Source organism: Bos indicus, chromosome 1 (genome assembly GCF_029378745.1).
Source record: "Bos indicus isolate NIAB-ARS_2022 breed Sahiwal x Tharparkar chromosome 1, NIAB-ARS_B.indTharparkar_mat_pri_1.0, whole genome shotgun sequence".
NCBI classification, from domain to species: domain Eukaryota; kingdom Metazoa; phylum Chordata; class Mammalia; order Artiodactyla; family Bovidae; genus Bos; species Bos indicus.
The window spans coordinates 118,676,090-118,700,546 of NC_091760.1; the positions used below are offsets into that span (position 1 = coordinate 118,676,090).

The 24,457-nt window shown below is 35.9% G+C and overlaps 1 protein-coding gene across 4 annotated transcripts in view; it reads right to left on the reverse strand.

Annotated features, from left to right (window-relative positions):
• RNF13 (ring finger protein 13) overlaps positions 1–24,457 on the reverse strand; it is a 127,100-nt gene that overhangs the window by 78,336 nt on the left and 24,307 nt on the right. For 2 of the 4 annotated variants that reach the window (XM_019960927.2, XM_070793243.1), the window contains 2 exons: positions 18,110–18,190; positions 2,822–2,947 (listed from right to left, as the gene is read on the reverse strand). In XM_019960927.2, the coding sequence (XP_019816486.1) occupies positions 2,822–2,947; positions 18,110–18,190 (207 nt within the window). Of the gene's footprint in view, positions 1–2,821; positions 2,948–18,109; positions 18,191–24,457 lie in introns of those variants that run through there. The other 2 variants (XM_070793240.1, XM_070793248.1) reach the window with 2 other exon arrangements.

Sequence of the window (24,457 nt, forward strand, 5' to 3'; positions counted from 1 at the left end):
TCATCAAATTCCTAGAGGTTCCAAACAGAACAAAAGATGAAGGGAAGGGTGAATTCCCTCTCTCTGTTCTTGACATCCACATTCTCCTGCCCTTAAACTTCAGAGCTCTTAGTTCTTGGGTCTCTGGACTCTAGGATTATACCCATCAGATCCCCTGGTTCTCTGGCTTTCAGACCCTAACTGAATTACACCACTGGTTTTCCCAGTTTTCCAGCTTGCAGACAAGTAGATTACAGGACCTCTCAGCCTAGTACAGTCAGCACCTTTGCCATCTTTACCCTTATTCTATTTTATACCAATAATGAAAGAATGAATAAAACATTGATGGTTAATAACTACTGCTTAGTTACTGTGTGCAAGGCATTGTCTGACAAGCATTCAACACTGATTATTACATTTGATCCTTATAACAATTCTAGGAACATTTATAATTCTATTTTACTGATAAAGAAATTGAGGCACACAGAGATAAGAATAACTTGTCTAAGATCACACTACTATAAATGATAAAGATGTGATTCAAATGTATGCAATCTGTTTCCAGATCTTGAATACAACTAATACGTCTCCCTCAGTAAATTAATAATGTCTTGTAAATTTAATATAACTGAAAGAAATCATTAGAAATAATATGAGTAGAAATCTTTCACTTTAAATGTCTATAATATATTCTGTTGTATATTTGTGAAGGAAAATTAACAAAGTTAAAAAATATGTACAGAATAGAACTTTATCCCATTAAGACTGTCTACACAATGAGTTATATAATAAGAAAGATTTTAACGTTTTCTTTCTAAGATTAGAATCCTCAATTAAAATGTTTTTACATATTCTTTATATGCAAGTGCTTTTAAAGAATACATTATACATACAAGTAGAAGACTTACTATACTACAAAGTTTAACAAACTTTCATTGCTCTCCTACTATGTACTATAATACAAATTAGATATTTAAATATAGTTAAAACATGAATTCTAAACACAGTAAGCCTGCATATAAGTGAAATATATATAATAGAAAACAACAATGTGATAAAGAGATATAAAGGCACATTGAGCTGGAATGATTTGTTCCGCCCGAGGGACGGGAAAAAGAAAAGTAAGGCTTCCAGAAGAGGTAATGGTCTCAGTTAGCACTTAAATGAAATGGCCAGAAATATAGGTGATAAAGGTCATCTTAGAGATCTTGGACAGAGAAAACAGTATGTGTGAAGGCACAAAAACACAGCAAGTTGAGAGATTTCAGTAGGTGATATGGCTACAGCACAAAATTCAAGACAGGAAGTGGAAAGTGATGAGCTGGAATATTAGCTAAATCAGGAAATTCCATTAGAAATACTCAGACATGTATGTGATGAGGATCCACTGAAGGGATCGGAGGACTAACAAGCCCTCCTATCCATTCCTGAGTTGGGTTTTACTCCAGAAATAATTATTTAATGACAGTATTTCCCTAAATGTTGTAGTGCAACACCTCCCATCCCCACCTAAAAAGAAAGTTACTTTAAAAAAATAAAAGGTATTGTAGTTTCAAATTACCAAAGACTAGACTAAGACAAATATTACATACCTTAATGATGCAATAAACCTTGAAATCAGCAGAATTAGCTTACTTTTCATTTCTTAGTGGAATGAAATTATCAAATATTAATATAATATTTCATTTTTGTTGGAACAATCTGTAATTATTATAATCTAGTTCTAGATCAAATCTTAAAACGGTTTAAATTCAAACTACTATAAAAGCATAACAATTAGAAAGAGAAGGAAATCTAACACATTTGACTTCAAGCTCTATTTCCCATTTAAAGGCAATCAAGAGTTTAAATTTGGAACTAATATACAATATAAAAACATTTATTATTTACAAAGTGCTCTACATTTTCAAACTCCTTTACAGTTATTATTTTATTCATTTAAAAAGTTTATTATGGAGGTGTAATTTCTTTCATGAAATGAAAGGAGCAGAGACAAAAAGGCAGGCACAGCAGGAGTCAGAGTAGCCTTACTTAACAGACAAATCATCTAAGATCAAGCATGGAAAGTACATGAAATGATATCCCACGTCTGTTCTCTAAACACGTAAGACACTCAGGTTTGAGATGGTTCAATAAAAGTAACAGGCCTCAATCTGGCTCTCCTGACAAGGAGACAATCCAAAAGCAGATTTTTAAAGACAGTATTAAAAAACAAAAAAAAACAAAATAAAATAAATAAAAAGACAAAAAACAAACCTTAAAATCTCACATCTTTAGAGCTGAATTGATGATAGTGAGGGAAGTCCTATGGCAAACTTTGTTTTAACTATTTGAAATGCCAGCGTAACCCACTTCATGGAGACAAACTTTATACATGTGACAGTCAGCTTATTACAAAAGAGAATCCCAGCATCAACAAAGATATAGATACAGATGTTGTAATCATACTGGAGGGTTAAGACATAAAACTAAAGACTAACATTTCCATTTCTAGGTTAGATCAAGCAAGACCACGATTAAACCACAGTTCAAGATGCCCAATAACCACGTGGAAAGTCTTAGAATCAATAGTAATTAGGTAAAACTGCGAATCATAAAACTGATGGTGTTTTCCTCTTTGTACTGGCAGCTAAACGCTTAAATTTTATAGCAAATGAATAAGAGTTAAGTAAACTCATTCTTGTCTTTCCTTTCATTGTCTCCTCATTTTGTTTCTGTCCTTACTCCTTTATTTAATCTGAATGAATTGTGTAAACTTTCCTAAATCCTTTCTGAAACAAGAGAGAATTTAAACTAGCTGGCTAAACAAACAGTAACCAAAAAATGAAAATGGAAACATTACCTTTTCATCAAAATTACAATCAAGTCTTCTAATTAACACGATGAAAGTGCCAGATGAATTATCTCTTACTGGCGGAGGCACTATGGGTTCACAGGCATTCTCTGGTTTTGAGTTAATCAAAAAACCCTAAAAAAAGAATTAGCAATAAGTTTTCTCTCTGTTAAACTAAAAATAAAAAAAAAAGGAATTCAACTTACTTCTATAAACATCTTTTGAATTTGCTCCCCACATTTTGCATTACGCTAGATGAATTATCTGGCAACTACAACAGTTTCTACCTGCAAACTGCTCACAACCTCAGAACTACTAAAGTAGTATTTGGTTTCCTAAGCATTTTTTAAAATTCCATTTTTACTATTAAACTTAAAAAAATAATAATAACACATAAGTCCATCACCCCAGAGACAACCACTGTTAGCATGTTGATATTTTTCCAACAATGATTCACATTTCTAAATCAAGTGAATACTTTTTAAAAAGTAACTACTGATTTTCTTTCATCAAACAATAAAATGCACAGCATTTCTAGGAATTTATTCTATAGAATCACTGGTCTGGGTATATAAAGGTGTATGTAGAAAGATGTTCCCTCTTACATTGCTTTTAACCAGAAATTATGCACATCAATATGGCAGCCATTTAAGAAATTATAATATATTCTTTCAGTGGAAAATAACAGAATCACTAAAAGGAATAAGATAAATCTATACATATTAAACTGAAAAGGCATTCACAAAATAACTACCAATTAAAAAAAAAAACAGCAAGTTGCTCTCCCAAAAATACAGAATGGTTTGACATCTAAAATGTATTAATATAAAATGTTATATTAATAGTTTAAAACAGAAAAACCAAAATCAATAAATATAAAACACTGAATAAACACATAAAGATATTATCAAAGTCTTCAAATTCATTTATAAGAAGTGAGTAATTTTATAACTTTATCAACAAAGGTCTGTCTAGTCAAAGCTATGGTTTTTCCAGTAGTCATGTATGGATGTGAGAGTTGGACCATAAAGAAAACTGAGTGCTGAAGAACTGATGCTTTTGAACTGTGGTGTTGGAGAAGACTCTTGAGAGTCCCTTGGACTGCAAGGAGATTCAACCAGTCCATCCTAAAGGAAATCAGTCCTGAATATTCACTGGAAGGACTGATGCCGAAGCTGAAACTCCAATACTTTGGCCACCTGATGCGAAGAACTGACTCATTTGAAAAGACCCTGATGCTGCGAAAGACTGAAGGCAGGAGAAGGGACAACAGAGAATTAGATAGTTGGATGGCATCACTGATGCAATGGACATGAGTTTGAGTAGGCTCCGGGCGTTGGTGATGGACAGGGAGGCCTGGCGTGCTGCAGTCTATGGGGTCTCAGAGTCGGACATGACTGAGCGACTGAACTGAGTAATTAAGGCTATGATACAGTGTCTTAAAACAGTCCTGTATGGTACATGAACTGGTCGCACCAACCATCTATTCTACAGGATTTGGTAACTTCTCCTGCCTTAAATGAACTGCCTGGCTTGTGAGAGAATGTTTTTGCACATGTTTCAGGAATAAAATACACCATACCTTCACTTACTCAAAGAATAACTCCCTTTCTTGACTCCATAAAGCGCTTGGTTTTTACTTTGCAAGGATACAGAACTGTGGTTATCCTCCCAACAAAGAATACTTACTTCATTCATATTAAATTTGCTCCCTGCTGCCTTTCCTGTGCCTTTCTGCACACAAACTAACTTTATGTCTTAAAACCAAATCACATAGCGCAGTTCTTTTCAAGACACTTATAACAGCGATTAAACTCAAGCCATGTGGCAGCAACAGGGTATATAACTCAACTGAAGTGAAGACATGAACAGCTATGACCAAATTTCCTGTAAGGACAACTCCATCATGATCGCCATCTAGCGGATAATAAGTGAAAGACACATCCCAATTTCAGATATGTTAAAACATGGGGTAATAAAGTGTTATCTTGGAATCAATTCGGGGCTTAGAATCTTAGAATCAATATATCAACATGGGGCTTCCCTAGTGATCCATACAGTAAAGAGTCTGCCTGCAGTGCGGAAGACCCGGGCTCCATCCCTAGGTCGGGAAGATCCCCTTGAGAAGGAAATGGCAACCCACTCTGGTATCCTTGCCTGGAAAATTCCATGGACGGAGGAGCCTGGCAGGCTACAGTCCACGGGTTCACAAAGAGTTGGAAATGACTGAGCAACTTCACTTTAGAATCAATAAATGTATAGTACGTACAGGAACACAAAAAGGTCTATGAGTGGAACCAGGAAAAGGCTTTTGCTTTTTAATCATTTCTGTATTGATGAATCTGTTATGTATTATTTTGTGTATGTATTATAATGTATATATTATTATGTATTATTTTTAGACATAAGATAATTTACAAAACTTAAATACACATAAGCTAAAAATTTAAAAAAATCTATTTGTATTAATGGAAACTGAAGCCTAAAAAAGAAAAAAAACAGGTTTTTGTTTTGTTTTGTTTGGGGAGCGGGGGGCACATGGCTCATGGGATCTTAGTTTCCTAACCAAGGATCAAGCCAGAATACCTGGCAGTGAAAGCACACACTGGGCCACCAGGGAATTCCCCAAAACAGGTCTTAAAATTATTGAATATTATTTTTCCTGTGGACTATGCTAAAAACAGTAACTTGATAAAATAGCCTACCAGTTCCTATCCCTCCCCCAGATATGTCACTTAAAACAGTGAAAATTTATTTTGTTTCATCCACAAAGTCTACAAGGCAGTGTAATGGAGTTTGCCAATTAATTCAGCAGAACTCTCTAGTCCTTTAAAGAGTGGCCAAGAAGGTGCTCCTTTATTCCAGGTCCACATGCCTCAAGTTTCCCTCCACAGCTAATTCCTTTTTATTAAAAGGATGCTTGCTCTGCGATCAAGGATCCTCCTTATCCTTATTTACTGATGGGGCAGTTTACACCAATACGTAGGAAGCCCAAGAAAACTACCAATGTCGAGAAGACTCAGAGGGGATGCCCATCTTTCTTACCATTGTTGCTGTAATTCTCTGATGATGAAACAAGGAGTCAGGACAAAAATAGTGCATTCAGACTGGCACCTCAGTATCATCAAATGTATAACAGAATAGGTTTGTGGTATATATATTTATGGATTTTTTAAAAAGCTTTTATGGCAATACATGAAGCAGAGTGCACAAAAGATGGTTTTTCAGCTTGATGAGTGTTCCCAAACTGAACATACCTGTATCAGGAACCAGATATTAACAGCACTCCAGGAGCTCCCTTCATCATCCCTGTCAGTGACCACCCGCCTCCCCATCCAATCAGCAATGTCACTACATGGACTTTGAAGAGCTTAGATCAGATTTTGCCTAATTTTATACTTAACATAAGTAGAACCAGACATACAGCAGGTTCTCTTTTAGACTTCTCTCAGTACTGTATTTCTCAGACTCATTCCTGCTCTTCAGCAACCTTATTGTTAAGATGTATTTGGCAGATCTTACATTTTCATTTCTCTATAGTATTACATGGTATGAATATACAAAAATGTATTCTACTGATGAGCATTTGGGTAATTTATAGTAGGCACTATTACAAACAGTGCTGTTATAAACTTTCCAGTACAAGTATTTTCATGAACACATGTGCATGATGTTTATGTACAAAGAAGAACCATAGAATATCAAGCTGGATCACAGTTTCAAGCTTTAGTAAATACCACCAAGCAATTCAGTTTTCCAAAGTGGTCTGAGTTACCATGTTTTAATTGGAATATTCAAATAACCTAAACTTAAAAATCATACTGAATATAATTTTGTTTTAACACTTCCAAAGTATTTAGAACTGTGAAACTGCAGGGTAAGTGTTATGACAGAATACTTTGGCTGATAAATTACACTGTTAATGAAGTCAAAAAGAGACGGATAATTTTAAAAAATGGTTTTATTTAAAAGACTGTTTCAGGCTGAAAAGCCTTAGACTTTCCTCCCTTCAGTTTGAATGGCAACCATACAATGAACAAAATTAAGAAGAGTATGTGTGCGTGCTCAGTATCTTTAGTCATGTCTAGCTCTTTGCGACTCTATGGACTGTAGTCCACCAGGTTCTTCTGTCCATGGGATTTTTCAGGCAAGAATACTAGAGTGGGATGCCATGCCCTCCTCCAGGGAATCTTCTTGACCTAGGTTAAGGAGAGTATATGCAATGATAATGTCAACAAAAATGTTGAAAGCAAGGGAACAGAGCATCATTCCCTTTGTAAGAATATAAAAGTAAAAGCATGAAGAAAAAAAAGTGGTGAGCTGTTTTGTTAGTGAATACCTGAGGTTATTAATAATTAACAACTGCAGTAATAGCAGGCAGTTAACATTTGTTGAGCCATGGTGCTGAGCACTGTGTGTCAGGCACTATGCCCTTTAAATGCCCTAATTCATTTAATCTTTTCAATAACCCTATGAGGTAACTCCTATTGTTATATCCCTATTGTAAAGAGGAGGAAACTGAGTCTCAAAAGAGTTAGGTAACTTGTCTAAGGTTACACAGAGCAGGCATGTAATCCCAGGAAGTCTGGCTCCAGACCCTACATTCTCAACCACTCTGCCATACTCCCCCTGCTGGACAGAAACAAACAAACAAACAAACAGGTGAAGAACAAAATGGGCAATAAGAAGAGAAAGGCACATTTACAAAAATGAACAAATCGTTAATCTAAAAGGCAGTTAAGGTTGATTCCAAAATTTAATACAACCATGTCAAATGATAAAGATGTCAACAGAACCTATCATAACTTTTACATTCAAACACAGACAAAAAGAGTCACACTGATCAATCAGACTTTATCAGCTAACATGTTCCTAATGTGTGACAGATTAATTTGTTTCTAGGATGTTAAAAAGATCCACTGCCATTTTCTCTAATGCTTTGTTAGACCATTCTTCTAAAATCTACCAGTAACTTTCACATACAAGGTACGCTTAATTCCCTTTTCACAAATTGCTGGAGATTACTCTCCTCTTAGGCAGTAAAACACCCCTTAACCATTACTCATTATTTTAAGTTCAATAAGATAAAACAAAATAAAAACAACATGAAGTACAAATGCACAGATCAGAGAAAATTATTCTATGTGAGGCAGTAACAGAAAAGGTGATGTTTGACTTGGTTCTTAAACTTTACTATAGTTCAGTCTGGTGCCCAAAGCTAATATACTACTATAAGTGATCTGACCAATACAACAACAGACAGGAAATATCACACTTTAACCTTTTCTAGATACTATATGTCAATTGATGTGCCATAAAACCAAATTAGGTTTCTGACAAACACATTACAGTCCTTTCAACAAAATTTTGACATGCTGCTACTAAGCTATATTTCTTCTCTTTTCAGAACCTATCTTTTAAGACTTGAGGGCAGATTTAATTCTAGTATCAATTTTAATTCTTAAAAATAACAACATAATATATAAAAATGTAAAGACTGTTGCCTTGAGTTTTACTTAACATAGAAGTAGTTATTTGTCAGGATTTTGATTTTGTAAATCTCAAGCTCTATGAGGAAAAGTCACCTGGTACATGCTTCTCATTCAGCATGCAGAGATATTGCTTCACTCAGGGGATGTATTTTGACATTTTAGAAAACAAAATCACTGCGCCCTCTGGTGGACAATGCTTTTTAGTTAGTAATAGGTTGCATACTATTTCACCAGAATACCCACTCATACCATTATCATTCTTTAGAAAAATTAAAAATTGTCACTTCAGTCTGAACAAACAGGGGTTTACATGGTGGAGTTAGCGGTAAACAATCCACTTGCCAATGCAGGAGACACAGTGAGACACAGGTTTGATCCCTAGGTCAGGAAGATCCCCTGGAGGAGGACACGGCAATCGCTTAAATATTCTTGCCTGGAGAACCTTCATAGACAGAGAAGCCTTGCAGGCTATAGTCCACAGAGTCACAGACTTGACATGACGGAAGTGACTTTAGCACACATATGGTGAATCAACAAAGTGGAAAATTAAAAGCTCAAAAGACTGGTACACTTGTAGGACTTGATATATCCAACAAGATGGTTTCTTTAAAACTGAGGAATTTTAAGTGAATTGAGCTTACACTGTAATTATATGTCCTTTAGGACAGTCTTCTATATTGCCATATAATCAATACATATCAGTAAGGAATATTTATTCATATTTTATAGTCTGTAGTACTTGGCAAATCCTCTAAGAACATAAAAGCTTTAAATGTGTTAATCAATTACAGAGTTCTTAACAAAATCTTTGATAACAAAAAGTTCAGAAACAAATACAGAAAGTAAATCTGTGAAAACTTAAAAGACAGCAAAGAAATTCTCCTTCAGTTTTACAAACAAAAGTGAATCCTGAGTAATATGTCATCATAACTGTTTACAATTTGTCATTATCACAAGTCAGGCATGTGCTCAGTATCTAAGTCATGTCTGACTCTTCACAACCCTACGGGCTGTGGCCTGCCAAGCTCCTCTTTCTATGGGATTTCCCACACAAGAATACTGGAGTGGGTAGTCATTTCCTTCTACAATAACTCAGTTATAGTTGAGCACAATCTAGTTAACTAAAGTTGAATATAATCTGGTTATCAGGCTGATGAACAGGGTCAGACTTAAAATTACTGATAGCAATGGTCAGATCCTAACTACTGAAGTTATCCCGGTATGCAGTATTCAAAGAGAATGGTGAATAGCAGGAAGGGGTGGTACAGGTACACAGATAAAATTAAGGAGAACAATACAAAATAATAAGTGTTGGTATCGGTATTGGATTTTCGGTTAACTTCAAAGATGATGATCACCGATTTCTTTATTAAATGAAATAAAAAATACAGTAAGTATGGGAAAAAATAAATTATTTCACCATGGCAAACTCTAATTTAAAGAAGCTTGATACTATCAATCTCTCCAAAGTGGTCAGAAGTTCATATACCAGCCATACACAAGAATACTTGGTTTCCCATTTCCTTGTCAGCCATTGATTAAGACTTGTTTTTTCCCACTGATCTGATGAGTGTGAAACAACCTTTAATTATACTGTACACAAGGAGATAATTTTAAGGCTATTCAGTATAACACTGTAATAGCTAAAAACTGGAATCTTACATATCTACCAACAAAAGAATAAAAAAATAAATTGTAGCACAGTCATAAAATGAAGTACTATTCTTTGAAATGAATTAAGACTATATAATAACATGAATTTCAAATACATTGTAGGATGAAAAAGGCAAGTTTAAAAGCCTCATGAAACATATAAAAGCAGGCACAACAGTGTTTATAAGGTAACATGTTTTATAACATTAAATGGGAAATATACACATAAATTTTAGGGTAATGATTATCTATGAGAGGGAAGATAAGGGAACCTAATTGGGACGATAAAAAGAATGTTTCAGTGGTATTGGTAACATTTTATTTCTTCTTTAAAAAATGGTAAACTATTCGCATCTAAGTAGTAGGTATATTGGATATTCTGTTGTTTCCCTATTCTGTTTCCAATATTTCATAATTTTTAAAATTAAGAGCAACCTAAATGTATAATGACACAAGGGATTGGTACATTATGGTATAATTCCAGTACTGCAATAAATTACAGAATTTCTAGTGATGCAATGAATACATATATTTTTACATGAAAAGATACCCATGATATTGGATATGTTATGATATTGCCAAATTTTAAGAAGTTGCAAAGTAATATATATAAATGGATGATTTTCAAATTCTTCTTTTCACATCCTACATCATCTTAATTTTTATAGTGACCATATATTACTCTTATAACCAGAAAAATAGGTTTTCATGGGCAAAGGAATAAAAAAGTACCTTTTTTTTTAGGTAATTATCGATTTTTACCATATCAAATTGATAAAGCCAGCAAGAAAATCTAATGAAAACTACTAAGCGAACGAAAACAGAAATGCCAAGCATTTCTGGTGAAGCAGGGATGTACGCAGGCTGACTACGTTGATTTACACTATCAGAACCTAAGCCTTCTTTCACTTCCAAGGTGGCAAGAGAACAAACAGGACAATGCGGGTGGGTCCAAGGATGGTGGAAGAGACGAGGGCCCAAACTGTGGAACAAAGGAAAGGAACCAAGGTTGGCTTTTAGGAATTCCACATAAGATGGGTGAGATGCCGTGGATTTTCTCATGCACTCTTTTCAGGCCCTCCCTTTTATGCTCTCTCCCAGCTGCCCCACAGCTAAGTGATAAGCTACCATAATGAAATAATTCTTCATTATTTTCTATCTCTAATGAGATTCTATATTCCTTGATTCAGTAATACATGAATAAGCAATCATCACCTTTGAAATTAACAGGAAAAGGCTTATTTTATATGTTCAAAAGTCACTGAAGAAGCATTTGTGCAATTGAAAATGCCTTTGTATTTTAGAATTCTCCTTTTATGTATAGCCAGGTGGTTTTATTCCTTATTTTGATGGCCCTAATTCCTTATTTTTCCTTCAAATAGGAAATTCTGACCTCTGTTTTAGCCAACAAATTGAAGGTGACATTGCAACAGTTCATAGTTCTTAGGAGAGAGGCAGCCATGCACATTCAGCCTTAACCAAGACTTCTTCCTATCACAAAGCCGTCAGGTGTCTGGGCGGAAAAACACAGCAGCAGTCCTGAATCTGTCTTGAGTATCTGCTGCAAAGGAAGCAAAGGAAGTCTCACACACAACCACACATTTCCTTGCCATATTTGCATTTTCCTTCACAGCAAAAAAAAAAAAAAACACCCACTCTCTTCTAATCTCATCTTTACATTAAACAGAATGATTTCTTATAAAATAATCCTAAAATTAACTAGTAAATTTATTTTCAAAGAATAGTACAGTTTGCGAAAAATTAACTGGTAATGATGCTATAAGGCACTAATTTAAGAATAACGATCAGAAAAGAAAAAACTAATTTTAAGAGGAAATCCTTTTTATTTGTACCTTTGTCTGTTTATGTATGAGGAAAGGCAGTCAAGGACGAATCTGCCTGCCAACATCTTTATCCTCTCTGTCTTCTCATTCACATGAAGAACTTAGGCTGAGTACCAGGTTACAAAAACACTGTATACAAACATCATGGTACCAGATTTCCCTGGTGGTCCAGTGACTGAGACTCTGTGCTCCCAGTGCTGGGGGCCCTGGTTCGATTCCTGGCTAGGGCACTAGATCCGACATACTTTAACTAAGAGTTCATCTCTCTCAACTAAGACCTCATGCAGCCAAATAAATAAGTATATGTCAAAAAAAAAAAAAAAACGATCATGGTAAATCCAGCCCAAAGGGCGTTTTGCTGAAAACAAGATCTGCCATTGACAGGAATACTCAGCTCAGTTCAGTTCAGTTCACTCAGTTGAGTCTGACTCTTTGCCACCCCATGAACCGCAGCACGCCAGGCCTCCCTGTCCATCACCAACTCCCAGAGTTCACTCAAACTCATGTCCATCGAGTCGGTGATGCCATCCAGCCATCTCATCCTCTGTCGTCCCCTTCTCCTCCTGCCCCCAATCCCTCCCAGCATCAGAGTCTTTTCCTATGAGTCAACTCTTTGCATGAGGTGGCCAAAGTACTGGAGCTTCAGCTTTAGCATCATGCCCTCCAAAGAGCACCCAGGGCTGATCTCCTTCAGAATGGACTGGTTGGATCTCCAGAAACCCCAAATACTAGGCTTACCTTTCAGAGATAATCTTGATTTGAATTTTTAATAATCATTATTATTCCCTCTACTTGTCAAGGCACTTCTTAAAAGCAAAGAAACAAGAAACCTAGAAAAGTTTGATCCCCCTGAGACTGGCCTTTGGTGTATAACTGAATTATTCCAATGATACTGATAATATACAGAGAATCTAATCAGAAACTCTGCTAGCATTACTAATCTACATGATAAAATCTTGACTATGCAATAATGATGCTTCAGTAGTTGGGTATTCTTTCAAAAAGGTAAAAATAGGGGCCTATTTTACACTATACAATAAAATAATCCTGAGCAGATTAAAGACCTCCCAAGCATGGAGTGAAGGGCATGGGAAAAATTTACAAATTTTGCAGTAAACAGAGAAAAATATTTCAAGACCTCAGGGTAGGGAAGGATTACTTAAGATATAGAAAACTCAAAACATCAAAAAAGATGTCTACATTAATTTAAACTTAGGCATAATTTTAAAAGACAATTTTAAGTTAAAAAGCACAAAGAAGAAAATATTTATAAGGCAATATAACTAAAAGATTAAGAAAGCTGAGCGCCAAAGAATTGATGCTTTTGAACTGAGGTGTTGGAGAAGATGCTTGAGAGTCCCTTGGACTGCAAGGAGATCCAACCAGTCCATTCTGAAGGAGGATCAGCCCTGGGATTTCTGTGGAAGGAATGATACTAAAGCTGAAACTCCAGTACTTTGGCCACCTCATGCGAAGAGTTGACTCATTGGAAAAGACTCTGATGCTGGGAGGGATTGGGGGCAGGAGGAGAAGGAAATGACAGAGGATGAGATGCCTGGATGGCATCACCAACTCAATGGACATGAGTTTGAGCAAGCTTTGGGAGTTGGTGATGGACAGGGAAGCCTGGAGTGCTGCAGTCCATGGGGTCGCAAAGAGTCAGACACAACTGAGCGACTGGACTAAACTGAACTAAAAGATTAATGTCTGGACTCCTAAAAGTCAATAAAAATTAAAAATTTATAAACCAATACAAAAATGGGTTAAAAAACAGACAAACCAGAAGCCTGCTTGACCAATAATGCTATATCTCACTAATAATTACGTAATGCTACGTGCAGGTAGACGTAAGAGATGTGGGTTCAATCCCTGGGTCAGGAAGACCTTCTAGAGGAGGGCATGGCGACCCACTCCAGTATTCTTGTCTAGAGAATCCATAGACAGAGGAGCCTGGTGGGCTACAGTCCATAGAGTCGCAAAGAGTCAGACATGACTGAAGTGACTTAGCACACATACATGCACATCTCACTAATGCTTGCTATCACTAATTATTCAAGAAATCCCAAGTAAAAGCAGTATGATAGCACTTCATACCCCATCAAGTTGACAATCCTTTAATTCTGATAATAAGTCTTGGCAAGAATATGGCAAAAGAGTAACACTTACTTGTAAGTTTTTATTTTAGTGAGGCAGGAGAGAGAATGGAATTACAACATCAAACTGAGAGGTTAAAGACTTTCTGCAGTGTCTAACGGGGACTCTCAGTAAGGAACTTCTTGTGAGGATCTAACTCTGGACAATAAACACACCATACAATATGTCATTATCAGGTCTCTTATAATGTATTTAGACTTAAAGGAACATACTGATGTCATACATCTTCCTTTTGGATCTGAGACACAGCCAATAAGGTCTCAAAAAAAAAAGGTTTTCTGTTAAAGGTACTGGCTAAAATATATAACCAATTGGCTAAAATATATAACCAAAAACAAAGAGTTTCCCCCAGGTAAAAATATCAAATCTTTCTTTTAAAACTTCAACAACACTAACAAGACATATTTTAATTCTTGTAAGATTCACATTTTTACATTAAAGCTAAAATTTTCTTTTGTTCCTATTAGCTTAATTGGTGCATATGTAAATTGAATCAAGCAATTTCAATTGATATGTTATATCATATATATCTAATCTTTTATAAATGGTGGAATTGAGTGATACTATTATAAAATCTATAGATTCTACAGAATTTTTTTACTATGTTTTATACTAATATTTTATACTATTATAAAATATACAGATTCTATCTACAGAACATAAGCCTACAAAAACTATCCCAACCAAACACTCTGGACAAAGCTCAAAAGTAATAATATTTCTCAGCTATGTCTCTTAATGCTATAACCATACAATATTTTTAAATTAACTTGGTTATATTTTTAACACATCTGTTTAATCAGTTTTATAGACATTACACTACTGTGAGCCATGTCCACTTTATAGTCAAGTCCTCCTTGTAAACAATAAGAAGTAGGCTAGCATTTGTGAATTCTGATTCTGGGCAATGGCAAGCCAGTCATGCAATTATAAAAGCTATCTATAATGATCCAACAATTTGCAATTTGTTAGAATACTCTCTTTACTATCACTGTATTTCACCTATTGGGCTTGCCCTATAATTACAGGGTAAAAGCAGGCAGATATTTAACACTATTTTTTTTCCCCAGGCAGTGAATAAACAACAGTTGTCAAAGTACCTTTTAAATGTAAACTAAATGTACAATGAGCTTCCCAGGTGGTTCAGTGGTAAAGAATCCACCTGCTAAAGCAGGAGACTCTGGTTCAGCCCCTAGGTCTGGAAGCTCCCCTGGAGAAGAAAATGACAATCCACTCCAATATTCTTGCCTGGGAAATCCCATGCACAGAGGAGCCTGGAAGGCTATAATCCACGGGGTCGCAAAGAGTCGGACATAACTTACTGACTAAACAACAAAATTTGCAATAGCACAGAAGAGCTACAATAAGACTATGGTTATCAGGAGTTAATGAAACTCTTTAAAACAAGCTTACTAAGCAGAAAGGTTCTTCAGTGAAAAGGGATGGTTGGACCCTTTATGTGGAATGGAAGAAAGGCTGCCAACTCAAAATCGCTGATAATCAGAGAAATACAAATTAAAACAAGATAATTCTTTTGCCCATCACATTGGCAAAAGTTTAAAAGACTGATAATATCCAGGATTGGCAAGGGTGTAGGAAAATGGATATTCTCATACCCATCAATACAGCTTTTTAGAAAAGTAATTTAGTGCATCTAAGAAAATTTTATATATAAATACCCATGCACTCATTTATTACACGTCCAAACCTCTATCTTAGCAAAATAACTGGCTTTAGATAAGAAACCAAAATATCTGAATATTTATTAATAGAATATGCATGGTCATTCATGTTACAAAACACCAAAACACCAAGCAAGGCTGCGCAAAGATCTCTAAGACATAATGCTAATATGGGGAGGTGGGTGAATCAAATGTGAATACTATAGTGGATACCTTTCTTTCATAGTGCCCAAATTTTTGAAACCACTGTTTCCACACTATGATCCTACCTTCCTGAAGTAGACCAAAACAACAAAAATAACAATAACAACAACTATATTATCCAGCCTCCCTCACAGCCAGGTATTTCACTAAAGTATTAATAAAGCTAGTAACTGTGTGATCTCAGTTCAGTCGCTCAGTTGGGTCCAACTCTTTGTGACCCCATGAACTGCAACACACTAGGCTTTCCTGTCTATCACCAACTCCCGGAGCTTGCTCAAACTAATGTCCATTGAATTGGTGATGCCATCCAACCATCTCATCCTCTGTCGTCCCCTTCTCCTTCTGCCTTCAATCTTTTCCACCATCACGGTCTTTTCTAACAAGTCAGTTCTTCACATTAGGTGGCCAAAGTATTGGAGTTTCAGCTTCAGCATCAGTCCTTCCAGTGAATATTTGGGACTGATTTCCTTGAATATCTTGTTTGATATTCAAACCTGGTTTGAATTTCCTGCAATTCAAAAGCATCAATTCTTCAGCACTCAGGTTTCTTTATGGTCCGACTCTCACATCCATATACGACTACTGGAAAAACCATAGCTTTGACTAGACGGACCTTCATCGGCAAAGTAATGTCTCTGCTTTTTAATATGCTGTCTAAGTTTGTCATGGGCTTCCCTGGTGGCTCAGAGGTTAAAGCGTCTGCATAGCTTTTCTAGACTGTGTGGTCTAGAGTCTGTCAATTAGAAAAATCCAGGTGATAGATTTGAGGAAACAGTTTGGCAAAGGGTATCTCTTTGATGAGCTTGAGTAGACATAGAGGCAGATTGTTTTAAGACCACAGAAGCTTCTTGGTCAGAGACAAGGTTCTGTGCTTTTCTCTGGTGGTCAGTGGCTGCCATCAATCTTTTATCATGGCAGTTCTACGAGGTGCTTCCGGGTTTTATTGCTGAAACAGTCTGGAAACTGCTTCTCCAGGCTACGATACTCTCAACATCTCTATCCCTTCATAAATTCCTTTCTGGATAAATTAGCTAGAATGGGTTTCCTTATAAAAATTAAGAAACCTTTCATATACATAATGATAACCACTTATGAACTTTACAAGTTCATAAATGTATGAACTAAAAAACACTACATATTTAGAAAAGGATCTGAAGACTATGAGAGCACATAACAACCTGATGATGAACTCTAAAGAAGAAATATGTATAGGTGAGGAAGAGGGTACAGCAAAGCTTTTTCCTTTTTCCTCTACATACCTCTTTTCTGTTTAAATATTTTTACAATGACAAACAGTTGTATAATACTGGGATTTTTTAATAATTTAAAATCTTTGAAAAACTTAAAAACTGGTACATCCTACCCAGAGATGCCTGGTATCCTAGTTGAGAATAACATTTTTATGGCACTTAACTACGGAATTAAAAAAAATTAGAACAAACTGAAAACATTCTGTGGTACATATATACACAATTTCATGTATTCTCACTTACATAACATAAAAACCTTATATTGGAGCACAGAAGGATTTTTTTAAGCATGACTCCAGAGGTAGAAGAGAAGATAATAATATGCAACTATAATACACAAATATAACTTCTGAAACTTTAAAGTTAAAAGATGAAGGACAACGATCTGAGGCATATAAGGCAAATAACAGATTAATACTTTCAATATACATTCTTACATAGCAATACGAATGGACATTTTAATTTAAAAATGGGAAAAGTGCATTAGCAAAAATTGGACAAGCTAAATATCCACAGTAAAAAGATTAAACAAAATTATTCAAAAATCCATAGTATTTCATGATATTGCAAAACCATGCAGTCACAGCAAACTAAAAGGCAGATCCTTGTCTATTAGCATGAAAAGATGTTCCAGTTTACAATTAATTAAAAATGGCAGGTAACCAAGTGACATATTTCTATTAGTATTAAACATAGGTTCATTATATGTACATAAATATATATGCACAAATATTCGTACATATATCTCAACAAACACACAGCACATATTCTAGAAGAACAGATCTGAAATAGCAAATGCCAAATGCTAATAGCAGCTAGTTCAGAATAATAAAATACAATCACAAGTAATTTTCACTTTCTTTTTCATACCTTATCAATAGTCTGAGCCCTTTATGAATGAATACATATAGGTTTTATAAGTAACAGTAAGAAATATTTTCATCCTTTAAACAAAGAGCAATAAAGATAACTTTATTAAATATCCTGTAATTTTAATCATATATTACTATTTTCTTACCTTTAAACCTTCAGCTGGAAGTCTATAACCAAACCTTGCTGGAAGGTCATCAAATGTCTGAGATGCATTTTCAAAATTATACTAAATATAAAATTAAAAACAATCAGGTTACAACCAATGTACACATAACATTAAAAACAAAAAGTCTGTTAAATTATTTAAATTGTCATTTCCACGATTCTGATTTACTATCACAGCTTATCACAATTCAACTTTGTAAATGCATATCCACTAAGAAAGGAATATATTGATAAAATTTACTACATATACAACTGTTTCAATTGGATTCTGATTTCATGTAATTATTATTAAACAGAAGCAATAATTCTGTTAACATTTAACTACCTACTGTTTTCCTCACTTTTTCCCATAGACAATTCCCTAGCAAGGAATTTTCTAGACAGATTATTTTCCAGTAAGAATTCCATTTTATTTTCTCTATATTATAAGGGTCTAGATATAAAGCAAGCGATTTACTGGATTTCTGGATCTAGCTTTGAAAGATGCCTTTTCCCCAGAGAAAGAAGGAGTATCAAACCATCCTTTTAAGACTGCCATTTTTTAAGTAATCTGAACACTTTTGTCCAGGACTGAAAATGAAAGATCTAAATTCAATGAAATACATACACATAGAAAGCTGAAGGTATTCAATCTCTTTAATAACTACCCCCACCCTGTTCCTTATAGATACAGATTTCTATTCTACAATATTTCAGTCCTCCACCAAAAGAGAACAAAACAAGGATCTGCTATACTTTTATAATGAAAGATAACAGTAATGATAATTGTAAAGTGAGCTTACTGTATTATTTAAGATGCTGTGTTCAATGTGCTTTAAGGAAAACAAAAGAAACAAGGAAGACATGAAACTAAACAAAAATGGTAAACAAGTAACTTTTGAAACATAGGTGAAATTTACACAGTGAAACAGAAGTTAAGGTAGCTGTCAGTAAACTGTAGGCCAAAGACAGAAAAAAGTGAACACAATCAGTTTGAATATAGATTAAAAGGATGGAACAAAGCAAGAGTGCTATGTATAGACAGCGCAAGACAGAAGGATGGTGCAAATCTTAAATATTCACAACATGGATTAGATCACACATCCAGATTGCTGTCCTTAAATCAAACACCCACTGGGGATCCTCATTCTAGCCTCATGTGTCATTTGCCAGAGACAGGTGGATCAACAGCTCTGCAGGTTAACAGCAAATTACAGCTGTATTCAGATGTAAATACCTCAGGTCTCTCCACCAGAGCAAGCAAACACTGGATCCAGACACTTTCCATCTGTTAAGTCCCCTTGTTCATCCTCAACTATACCGTAAACATACTGTCACCAGGGAAAGTGGAGGCAGCATACAGACTTGTTACTGTTCAGTCGCTAAGTGGTGTCAGATGCTTTGTGATCCCACGGCTTGCAACCCGTCAGGCTCCTTCTGTCCATGGGACTTCCCAGGAAAGAATACTAGAATGGGTTACCATTTCCTTCTCAAGGGGATCTTCCCAACTCAGGGATCAAACCCTCGTCCCCTGCATTAGCAGGTGGATTGTTTACCACTGAGCTATCAGGGAAGCCCAGCATAGAGACTGGACAAACTAATAACAGGAAACACAGGATTCGGGTAGTGTGACTCTTCACCCTATCCTGTGTATTAACATACCCATCTTTTATCTATGCTTCTCACTGTATGTTTGTAATAAATTCAATAAATTGTAACTCAACTATCCAAATTTGATCACTGAACCTATCTATTCTGTTACCTCTGGGATAATCAGCCTGGAAGTATACTTGAAAGCCAGCAATGCTTCAGAGTAAATTCTTATTTTAAAAACAATTCATATTTGCAGAGTACTTTATGGTTTACATATGAAGAAGGAAATGGCAACCCACTCCAGTACTCTTGCCTGCAAAGTACCATGGACCAAGGAGCCTGATAGGCTACAGTCCATGAGGCTGCAAAGAGTCGGACACGACTGAATGACTTCCCTTTATGGTTTACAAAGTGCTTTAGTCAACAAAGTGCTTTTACCTCCATTATCACAATGTATCATTTAATCTCTTAATTAAAACATCCTTCTTTAATTGATTTGATTAAATTTTGATCAGCTTTGAGCTTGAGACAGCCATTTAACTCCTCCAAGGCCAAACACACTTGGCCTCTATTTAAGAAAATAGATCTAGATCAACACAAAGAAAAAGATAGATGTGTACAGGCAGTACTTTTTCTAAAGTGTACTTTTAAGATTAGGAAATGAAAAACCTACAGCTGTGCTAAAGTACTCTTTTATAACTTCCTATTACTGAGGAGTTTCATGCTTTTGGCTAGAATTTCAGAAATAAAATATCTAGCTTGAACTATAGTACTTGTAATACTGGGACTTGGAATCCAAGTTTTGTAAGTGAGTGAGAGTCATTTTGAAATTGCTTTGCCTTTCCTCAGGAAAGCAAATGTTACTTTGCTCACATTGCTTTTTACAATCACATTGTTAAAAAAAAAAAAAAGTTTCTATCATGAACAAGACAAACAGAAAAATCTTTAGTACAAAAGTGCTTTACTTTTTTAGTACAGTGGGGAGCAAGGGGGCCACTGCTGCTCATGAAATTAAAACACACTCACTGTTAAAATAGAAGTAAAATTATTCCTCTCTGGAATCTCAGGCTCAATGATTACTGTGCTTTAGTTTTAATCTCCTTATTTTGAAAAAGTCTCTTCCTAACTAGTTCTCCTTGACAGCAGCCCTAACAGAAATTTAATTCAATTCTGTTGTTCACTCACCAAGTTGTGTCTGACTCTTTGTGACCCCATGGACTGCAGCATGCAAGGCTCCTCTGTCCTCCATCATCTCCCAGAGTTGCTCAAATTCATATCCATTGAGTCGGTGATGCTATCTAACCACCTCATCCTCTGCTACTCCTTTCTCCTTTTGCTTTCAATCTTTCCCAGCATCAGTGTATTTTAATTCAATTTAAAAAGCAACAAATGGCTAACAATTATGGAACATTTAAGACATCATGCTAAACATTTATTCAGGTATTCACCTATTTAATCTTTAGGACAATACTATAAAGTCATCTATTATTATCATCAGTCTAATTTTACAGACTGACTACAGAATAAAATACCCTGCTTGAAAATAACTTGCTCTCGTAAATAAGAAGAACCAGGATTCTAATCCAGGGAGTCTGGCCTCAGATTCCTGGCTTTTAACCCACTGCCCTATACTGTCTCTTCTCCAATCTCATTTTCATAAGTAAAGTGAAATTTAAGAGATGTTATATCACTTAAGGACATGGAGTCACAGAGTGGTAGAAGTGGAATTCAGCCCAGACTGTAATTCCATCGCTGGAGCTCTGAACTTACCTTTCTGTAGGATCCAATCCATCCACATTACAAAGCACTAGGGGCTTCTCTCCCAACTCTGCCCATTGACCCCTGGACACCTACCAAGCAATGAAATGTCTCTAACAAATCTCTACGACAGAATCAAAGGGCAGACTGGAAATAAACAAAATTGGGTTGTTTGACTCTCTGAAATACAGAAGATGAATACTACTTCTCAACAAGATCATGGTCCAGCTTGAAGCTAACTAGTCACTGTAGCCTACGGACCTCAGAATATTCAACATTCATCTGGTTGTCTCTAAAGTATAAGGCCCCTGCCAGTTCTAAAGCTCCACGTTTCTAGATATAAACTTACATAATTAATAACTTCATATTTCCTTTTGGGTTAAAGAAAAGAGAATGAATGGCTAATAAAAACAACAATAATCTAGAGTTCCAAGGAATAAATGCTATTAAAAGAAAATATAGAAGAAGGAAATCTCCAAGGAAAAAACTATTAATCAACTCAAATATTTAGTGAACTCCTACTGTGTGACTCTTACCAGGTACCAGAAACATAAAGTTTAGTAAGACAGAGTCCTGTCTTCCAGGTACCCGTGACCTGGGGCACTTACTGACCAGTCAGCAATACACGATACAGTAGCATCTCGTATCCTGTGTGTGTGTTAGTCTCAGTTGTGTCCAGCTCTTTGCGACCCTTTGGACTGTAGCCTGCCAGGCTCCTCTGTCTATGGGATTTTTTAGGCAGGATTCTGGAGTGGGTTGCCATTTCCTCCTCCTGAGGACCCTCCTGACCTTGGCTTGAACCCGCGTCTCCTCTGTCTCCTGCACTGCAGGCAGATTCTTTACCCACTGAGCCATGAGGGAAGCCCCCCATATCCTCTCAGAACTTACCAACTAGTTGGACAAAACTGTTGCCAGCAAATTAACAGTCAAGTGGGAGAGTTTAACTGCCAAAAACAAAATCATCTGGCATACAAACAGCATGACTTAACACTGACTATAGCTTTTCAAAAGCAACATTCTAATACCTGTCCAAAATGGAGCCAGAATCAACCTGATTTCCAACTTATTTAAATTTTATTATTACAGATACAGATTATAGTGATGTTCTTATTCAATTAAAAGAAAGAGCTAATGTTTTCAACCTTTTAACTCCCTTCCTCTGAATGACTGTGTTACCACATCTGGTTCCTCTGCCTCAATTTTTAGTTCCCCTTTTTGCCTAGACACATAACCCCACAACCGACTCCCCACCAGCTATCTCTGCATTCCTGTCAGCCTCTATCGTTAATGTCAATATAAAGACCAGATTTAAGTAGCTCTCATGCTGAACAGTTCCTTCACTAGAAGATATCAACATACATTCCACACTAACCTGCCTGAGGCACAGGCAGCACTGCTGGCAAGGACTGCTTGGTCTTCTCTAATATTTTGTGCTGTATCTAAATTAAAAAATACTATTTAAGGGACTTCTCTGGTTGTCCAGCGGTTAAGAATCCGTGCTTCCAATGCAGGGGGCACAGGTTCCATCCCTGGTTGCGAAACTAGATCCCATATACTGCAATGAAAGCTCCCTCCCACACATGGCAACTAAGATTTGGCACAGCTAAATAAATAAATAAATACATATTTTTACATACAACTTGAACAGTCACATAAGACCAAGGGAGTGAGTGAAAGATGATGAGAATGATAATTATAATGAAGATAAAAAGATAAAACATTTACTATGTGTAGATACTATTCTAAACAGTTTATTTAATCATTATAACACTCCATTAATACTAATTAATATTAATTAATTTTAAACATTAATTAAAACATAACATTAATTAAAAAAAATTAAAAATGGAGGCATTTAGAATGACCAAGTATTTTGATCCATATCACATAGCCAGTCATATTCACAGAGCAATCCACTGAAAATCATTTAACCCTTCACATAGCTGAACCATAGAATAGGTGAACAATTCACTTCAGGTTAAGGAAAAAAAAAAAAGAATCTGCCTACAATGCAGGAGACCCCAGTTCGAGCCCTGGGTTGAGAAGATCCCCTGGCAATCCACTCCAGTATTCTTTCCTGGAGAATCCCATGAACTGAGGAACCTGGTGGGCTACAGCCCACAGGGTCACAAAGAGTTGGACACCACTGAGCAATTAACACTTCTACCTCAGGTGAAAAAGAAAGAAAGACAAGGAGTGGCAGATGTCAGAAAAACAGAAGGGAAAAAAGGTATGGAAACCAGCCTGGCTCTCTGAAGTTCTGCAGTGATTCTAGGCCCTTCCACAAGTGCCACAGTAGGAAGAAGCATGGCTGAGGACCACAATAAAGTTTGGTCAGCAACAATTTTGGCCCTTCTGTTTCTTACCTAATATTAATAAGCAAACCGCTTGCACCCAGAAAGAAAAACCAATAAATCCTTAGCATAGTACCAAGAGTATAGGTGTACCCACACAAACATATCACATGTACAGATACAGTTAATTCTTCTTTTTCTAGCTTCACAGAAATGAGAAATAGTAAGTATATACACTCCCTAGTACAGAGGACAGTGAGACAGTAGCTCAGAAAGGACTAAAAGATTTTGATGAGCAGCCTTCTTCTCTAAAAATTTTTCTACCCACCATCAAAGACAAAATCGTTAGGCTTCTCCTCTGGACTCATTAACATTAAGTTAAAAACATTTATGGCCATTTGTACAATTTTTTAAAATATCACTATCAAAGTCATTACAGATACACTAGTGAGCAAGAAAAAACAGCAAGATTCTATGTAAACACATAGCATGTAAATCAATGTGGGCACCAGCACTCAAAAGAGAGCGCAAACACTCTCACAAGCAGTATTTATCAGGTACTTATTGTACATGAGATCTTATGTTAGAGATCAACCAACTAAGAAACGAGCACTTATACTCGCAAGTAACAAATATGTGTACGAACTTACATGTTTGTAGGTAAACACTTTTTAAGATTTCATTATTTCATTATTCACTCTATC